The 7,457-nt window shown below is 45.0% G+C and overlaps 1 protein-coding gene, 1 long non-coding RNA gene and 1 other non-coding gene across 5 annotated transcripts; all 3 read right to left on the bottom strand.

The window, feature by feature from the left end:
• Window positions 1–652: 652 nt before the first annotated feature.
• LOC100193365 (MIR171jHG) lies at window positions 653–1,890 on the bottom strand. The gene has a single exon (NR_163726.1). It is a non-coding gene; the product is annotated as an MIR171jHG (long non-coding RNA).
• Window positions 1,307–1,435, bottom strand: MIR171j (microRNA MIR171j). Its single transcript, NR_121094.1, has one exon. It is a non-coding gene; the product is annotated as a microRNA MIR171j (primary transcript).
• A 1,398-nt stretch (window positions 1,891–3,288) lies between the features above and the next one.
• Window positions 3,289–6,468, bottom strand: LOC100240697 (uncharacterized). Of its 3 annotated transcripts, none has more exons than XM_008663305.3 (7): window positions 6,260–6,468; window positions 6,071–6,159; window positions 5,179–5,233; window positions 4,593–4,648; window positions 4,436–4,504; window positions 3,667–3,785; window positions 3,292–3,565 (listed from the first exon to the last, which is right to left on the bottom strand). In XM_008663305.3, the coding sequence occupies exons 3-7, from the start codon at window positions 5,182–5,184 to the stop codon at window positions 3,471–3,473; spliced, it is 345 nt and encodes a 114-aa protein (XP_008661527.1). In that variant the 5' UTR covers window positions 5,185–5,233; window positions 6,071–6,159; window positions 6,260–6,468; the 3' UTR covers window positions 3,292–3,470. The 3 variants fall into 3 exon arrangements, with proteins under 3 accessions (NP_001339113.1, XP_008661527.1, XP_008661528.1); XM_008663306.4 differs by having other exon boundaries at window positions 4,452–4,504; NM_001352184.1 differs by lacking the exon at window positions 5,179–5,233 and having other exon boundaries at window positions 3,289–3,565; window positions 4,452–4,504; window positions 6,260–6,324.
• Between the last annotated feature and the right edge of the window lie 989 nt (window positions 6,469–7,457).

The raw sequence follows: 7,457 nt of genomic DNA, 5'->3' as shown, positions 1-7,457 counted from the left end.
AATAGAAGAATTTTATGTATAGAATGTATGATGTAATTTAATTTAGTTTTGTTTGAAAATTATGGTTGTAAACAAAAGAATATATACGGTTGTAAACAGAAGAATTTGTGTTAATAAATATAAAATTCAGTTTTATTTGAAAATTTGAAAAAAAACGGAAAAACTTATACTGGCGGGAAATGTTAAGGAAACCGACAGTGGAAATAACATTTTCAGTGGCGATAACATTTTCACTAGCGGTTTACTTAAGCAAACCGGCAGTGAAATAACATTAGCACAGGTAGGGTGCTTAAAAACGGCCAGTGTAAACAAGATTTGCACTGGCGGTTTTCTTAAGCAACCGCCAGTGGAAAGCACTGGCGGTTTTCTTAAGCACCCCGCCAGTGCTAATATTATTTCCACTGGCGGTTGGTTAAGAAAACCGCCACTGAAAATCTTGTTTCCACATGCGCTTTTCTTAAGCAACCCGTCAGTGCTAATGTTATTTCCACTGGCGGTTGCAAAATAACCGCCAGTGAAAAGGCCGATTTCTACTGGCTCCTAGCACTGGCGGCATTAGAAAACGCCAATGCAAATAGCTCTAGGACCATCACTATAGAGGTTTTGTGTACTAGTGCAAACTAGTCGTTAGTCCCTCCAACAGTATGTATCTAAACAACATAGGACTATTTAAGTTTTAGTCACCTACACTTTGGTTGGGCTACAACTAGTCCAGCGGATCCAACACATGCTCTCATGATCATGTATAAGCACCCCGCATTGATCATTTATTAGAATGAGATTGAAATGGGATGTTACGATCCAAACATGCTCATGCTCATGTATAAGGACTTGGCATCAACCATTACTAGAATGAGACTGAAATGGGAGATCATGTAAACGCGGGGGTAGGTGGCATGCGTGAGAGCTTATCACAATTGTCCTTTTGGTTGGACGCTCTCTCTGTGGTAACTCCAATTACACACACACACACACAAAGCTTTGCAGTGGCCATCAGTTGCCCTCGCACGTACGAACGGTTTATGACCAGCTAGCTTTCCTTTGCTGGTTTCCAGACATGGCGTTGCGTGTGACCATTGATTTGCTTCTACTAATAAAAGGTTCCCAGAATAACTTGTCAGCTCATATCGATCATCAGTAAACACGTCCATTTTCCATTCATTCACATTGACTGGAACACGTCATCAGTAAAAAGAGGGGAAATTGTTGAGGATATAATATACGCACATTAATTAATGCAGAGTTCAGCGAGGCAAAGAACTAACGGATGTGATACGGACGGACACCGCGGCGGCAACGTCCGCGCGCGAGGGCGAGTGGGACGTGATATTGGCACGGCTCAATCAGAGAGCAGAGCCCCACCCCCCCTGGCCTCTGCTAGGGCTCGAGCTCTCGAATTGAACCGCGTCAATACCCCGTCTAGCTCGCGGCCATTGCGTGCATGCACGCACGAGGATATCGCCATTAATTAGCTTTAGTTAGCCACCCACCTCGATCGATCCCGAATGTACTAGAGGCAGGCAGGCCGGTCGGCAGGAAGACGACTTGCATGGATGGATGGATGGATGGATGGAGCCGCGGCTCCTTTCCTTTTGCAGCACCAGCACGTACGCTGCAGAGGAAGAAGCGACAGAGTGAGGCGTGAAGAAGAAGAAGAAGAAGAAGAAGAAGCAGCAGCAGCAGCAGGGCAGCGACCGGACGGCGATGAGCGCATCAATGGATGAATGGATGGATGGATGAATGAAGCAGCGAGTAGGCGACGACGCGGGACGGGAGGTTGGGGGCATTTATTGGCGACACTGAAGGAGGATAGACTAGAGAGAGATGTATGCCATGCCATGCCTCGAGTGAGTGAGATGCATGCATCATATCTCCAGGCAGGGCAGGGCAGGGAGCGGTCCGCGCACGGGCAGTGATGAGTGCTCAATATCTCCTGCAGGCTGCAGGGTGCGGGGCACAGCCGCACAGCATGCATGACGGACGTTTCTGCCGCTAGCTTCATTCTCCGCTGCCTGTCTCTGCGCGGGTGGGCTCCTCTGCCTTTTTCACACCCTGTCCCTGCTCCTCCTGCTGCGACTGCGAAAAAACGAAGCAACGGAACGGATAACAGACGTCCAGCCCGGCCGTTGCGTTGGCTACAGAACCAAAATCTAAAGCTCCATTCATGGGGGAAATTCATGTTGCCTTTCCCTGGAACTGGGCTTTAAGGCTATTCACAGTGGAGCTATTTCCAACACTGTCACACATCATCCAAAGACCAAAATATCATCAAATTCGGAATGAAACAATATCTCTCAATGCAAGGATTCACTTCACTATTTCATAGACTAACATACCTATTAAATGATATATAACTTAATGGCCAATAAAAATTAATAAAATACGTAAAGATTAAATAAACCACTTATAAACAGAGGTTTCACACGATTTCCAAGTCCTTGAAACTGGTCGACGTGGTTTCATCCCTATGGAACTAGTTTTATGACTTTTATCCAATGAAACTCATTTCTCTTACAACGCTACGACACACTATTAAATGTGCTTGAAACCACCATGAAAAACACTATTGAGAATAGCCCAATGAACCGTTTTGATGTTGATGTTGGAGCAAGGAATTATAAATTAGAATCAGCTTTCTAAATTCTGTTGTTTTGTTGCACATAGAATTAGGATTTGGGATCAGAGACTCACTTCCTTGGAATTGAACTATAGCTAGAAACTCGCTCTCCTAACACAGAGCATCACCATTCTCTATTGCATGGAATTAGACCATACAATTTCAAAACCTAATTCAGTGAAACAATAGAATTAGATACAATTGAAATAACATCTCATTTCAATATCATGGTTGAATTCAATTCCTTCTTCCAATATCAACATCCAAAAGCATATGGAAATAGTGTTCTTCCGTTCCAGCACCTCCGTCCGTGCCTGCTGCACGCCGGTTTTATCCTGCCGGAGTCCAGGTTCTCCGGCCTGCTGTACGCTGCGGTTCCATCATCGCCACCGCCGGCTCGGCTGTATGCATGCCGGTGCCATTCGCCGCCGCCTTCAGTCGGCATGCATGCCGGTGCCTTTCGCCGCCGCCTTCAGTGCAGTCGGCACGCACGCCGGTGGCGATGGGTCAGTGAGACCACCGCCACCCAGTCGGTGCCACCGGCACGAGGGCCAGTTAATTTGTTAATCTAACAAAAGTAGCGCAACACGTAACCTAAATGGGTGGAACCACCGCAGACGCCTTCATGTTACTTCGTCACGTCGACAGGCACACGGAGGATACAGAAGGTAACATAATTTCTGAAGCATCCCAAAGCAGAGTAGTATATATTATTACTTAAATGTGTTTAGCATTGCACGTCAAGTTGCGTAATGACAGACAGACCAGATTATGCTATGGACACAGATTCTTGTGATGCATGTTTAGTATTTACAGGAGGCATTGCCCAATGTGGATCCATAGCGGCTCCCACTCAGAACAGCCCGAAGGTGTTCTCGCCGCTGTACGTCATGTAGAGGAAGCCGTCCTCGTCCTTGTTCTCCTCGTAGATGGCGGACATCAGAGCAGCTGCAGGGACAACAACGTTACGGGCGGGGGGCACCGTGGTAGGTTTTGTTTTATTTTTCCCCAACACTGGTATGACAACAGAAGGAACTACTGTCCGGTACCTGTTGGTGGGAGGGTGTTCTTTACGAAGATGAAGATTGCCTTCTCAGCGCTGAGCTTGATCCGCTTCCGTACCACATACACAAACTGTCCGACTGTGAGGTCGGCAGGAACAAGGTACCTGCAAGCAATCACAATTCACATATCAGGGGCCACACAAATGTTGCAGCTGGTCTTGCCTTGTACCGATAAACAAGACCTCATTCTGATGAATTAATTAATGCTGGAAGATTGTACAAGCAAAGATTACACCAATGGAGTAAGCAATCAATTTCTAGATGGCTACTTGCAGAAGAAACAGACTCTTGGTTGGGACGTTTGTAAGTGTCCGGAATTTGCCAACTTTGAAGGCATCATTGGCACAAGGATAATGCCCACAGCCAACAGTTTTGCATTATTAAGAATTTGATAAAAATAAATAACAAAAATTGGTAAGGCTGAGGCCACCAGGGCACGCCTATCCCACCGTCTATTTAACATTTTAACTCCACACTGTCTATAATACATCAACAGTGCTAGAATAATGTTTTGCACGTCCACTTATTCGTATTGGTGAGCTCAATGTCCAACAAATCGTGCATATAACCGTGCAAAACACTATTTTGCAAGGGTTTTGTACTGCAGCCTCTACTGTTTATAGAGTGAGGTTTGAAATAAGAGTTGGGTTATGTAAGGCTGTTGGAGACAGTATAAGGCAACTTTTAGAAGTACAGAAAAAATATAATGTCCAAAAAAACTGATAGAGAAAATACAAATGCACTAAAGAGATACTCGTGAAATGGCTGACTTTTTCTTGTCAATGTCTGGGATGTCACTCCTCTCGGCCTTCTCAACAATGACCTATATTACAAGAAAGCAGGTTTGAATGAACACAAAAGCTATCATGGAAATAATCAGAGGACATGGGTAAAAATTAATTAAGGCTTACAGGGATTCTGTCAGGGTATTTCTCCCTGATGCGGTTAGCCTCAGCTTGCCTCCTTTCTGCGATATAAAACATATGTACAAATGTATAATGAGAATTCTGTCATTCTAAGATAAAAGGGTATATGTACATCTGTATAAAGAAACCAAAAGATCTACATGAGACAGGCAAGTGGTGAATAAGAACAAGCTAATGGTAAGACATGCACAGAAACAGACCACCCATTCCCTGGATGTAGGTACAGCCTAAACCTACTAAGATTGAAGATAAATAAATGGACACTGGAGAGTTACAGGTTGTGTGTGCGTCCAGAAAATTTAGCAATTAAGTGTACCAAATACAGAGGAAGGAATTTACTAGTTGCTAGAGTTTGTATAAACTCTACATGATCATGTATTCATGTTACACTGCTACAAGCCAAGAGTGGACCCAAGCGCAGGCAAGCTTGGGCAAAGCTATATAAACTTATAGTGTGAGTACTATATTTGCCCAAGATTTCTGGGCCCGCCACTGCTTCAAGCAGAGAATTGATCTGAGTCAGAACAACAAACTACAAATTGTGGGTGGCCTAGCAAATTTGAAACGCAACCTTCATCAAGTTCCATCAATCCAGCCTACAGATTACTACGAGCAGTCCGGCAAACCTGCAGATTCTAAGATGAATGGGTACATGTACATCTGTATAAAGAAACCAAAATATCTACATGAGACAGGCAAGTGGTGAATAAGAACAAGCTAATGGTAAGACATGCACAGAAACAGACCACACATTCCCTGGATGTAGGTACAGCCTAAGATTGGAGAGTTACAGGTTGCGTGTGCGTCCAGAAAATTTAGCAACTAAAGAGTACCAAATACAGAGGAAGGAATTTACTAGTTGCTAGAGTTTGTAAGAACTCTACATGATCATGTATTCATGTTACGCTGCCAAGTGCAGGCGAGCCTGGGCTCTTGCCCAGACTCCTCCATTAGTGCTAATGAACTTGTAAACGTGTTTAAACATGGTTAAAAATTAGGCGAAGCTATATGTTTATAGTATGAGTACTATAATTGCCCAAGCTCTCTAAGATTTCTAGGTCCGCCACAGAACAAGCAGATAATTGATCTGAGCCAGAACAACAAACTGTGGGTAGCCTAGCGAATTTGAACCGCAAGTCCGCAACCTTCATCAAGTTCCAACAATCCAGGCTACAGATTACTACGAGCAGTCCGGCAAAGCTGCAGATTCTAGCTCAACCTAGAAACCAAAACAAAAGAATCTAACCACCGCAGGATCGCGAAACCCTGACATGGTAGCACAGGCCAATACCCGACAAAGTTTCGCTTTATTAACCTATTAAAATTCAACGGATCGTTTGCTGGATGGGTCCGCACGCGGCAGCGTCTACCAGTACTAGCCTGAGGACCGAGGCCCTAGCACGAGCAGCAGCAACAACAAGTTAACCCCGTTGATGAGGGGATCGGAAACCCGAGAGACGAACCGAAGGGGTGCTCCAACTTGAACGAACTCCTCGCCATCCTCCTCCTCCTTTTGATCTACTCGATCGCACGCGGAACAGAGAGAAGCGACCTGGAACAGAAAAAAAATCGGGGCGACTGGTCAGGGGAACGAGGAGGCGCGGGGAAGGGGAACGATCAAATCGAATCGATTGACGGTGGCCGGCGCTCACGAGATGGATGGATGGATGGATGGAAGCAAGGCTGGATCGGCGGCTGATAGGACGTGGGATTACCGGCGTAGGGGAACTGGGGAAGACGAGAGGGAACGGCGGCGGCTTTGCGTGGGGAGTTGCTACGCGCACGCAAACGCTAACGTACCCCTTCCCACTACACAATCCCACGGGGATAGGTGGGACGAGACTTGGTTTCCTTGGATTGCTCTCGAATGGATTGGCTTTGCGGGCCCCACCAAGCTAAGGGCATGTTTGACCCTTTCTACATAATTTTTAGCATCTAAAATTAACCATAAGATTTTAAATAGCCTAGTTAAAATCTTAGCGGCAACGACTGCTATGCAAGCAGTCCTTCTTTGCAAGCGTGCAAGTAAACCATCTGGTTCATTAGATTACGATCTAATCACAGATATAATCATGGTTTGTTAGGGGTTTTTTTATAAAGATTATTGAGCTGGTGGTGGAAGGGTTTAAGTGTTAAATGTGACATATGGTTGGATCACGATCTAATGGACCAGATGATTTGCTTGCACGCTTGCAATGAAGGACTGCTTGCATAGCAGTCGTTGCAATCTTAGCTAATTGTTAGTTAAACCTCATCTAACAGTTAATTCATTAACTGAGTTAGAGTAGCTAAAACTTAGCAAAAAGACAATATTATCCATAATAGGCTCTAACACGATACATGGTCCAATGGCCCAACAGACAATATTTCCATTGACTCGGAGGGTTGATTTGGTGACAAGAGATCACGAGGGGATTGAGGGGGAAATAAACTAATTTCCCCCTCAATCCCCTCCAATCCCCCCGTAATCCATGGTCACCAAATCAGCACTTAATGAATTTTATAGTGGGACCATTTGGGTTGGTTAGATAATCTTCTTATCTTTCCAACCATATCAAGTCTGTCACAATCAGAGTCCAGATGTGTCCTAGGCATTCATTTTAGTGCAGACTGGTCCTAGAACCCAAGATGGAATCACAGCTGAGTCGGACTTGATGCCCTTCCTCTTGTGGACGCCCTTGTTGCTCCTCCTTGACACCTTGGCCTTTCCCAAATTCTTGATGGTTCTCTCCAAAATTCTTAATCATTAAAACATCCATGGCACCAAACGTAAGCTCTAAAACACAATTGAGTAGGTTAGAACGAACCCGGAGATTCAACTTTCGTGCACGTGCTCATGTTGTCGGTCCA

Source organism: Zea mays, chromosome 10, assembly GCF_902167145.1.
Source record: "Zea mays cultivar B73 chromosome 10, Zm-B73-REFERENCE-NAM-5.0, whole genome shotgun sequence".
Taxonomy (NCBI): domain Eukaryota; kingdom Viridiplantae; phylum Streptophyta; class Magnoliopsida; order Poales; family Poaceae; genus Zea; species Zea mays.
Note: the sequence above shows the minus strand (reverse complement) of the source record. Positions and strands in the feature narration are given on the sequence as shown.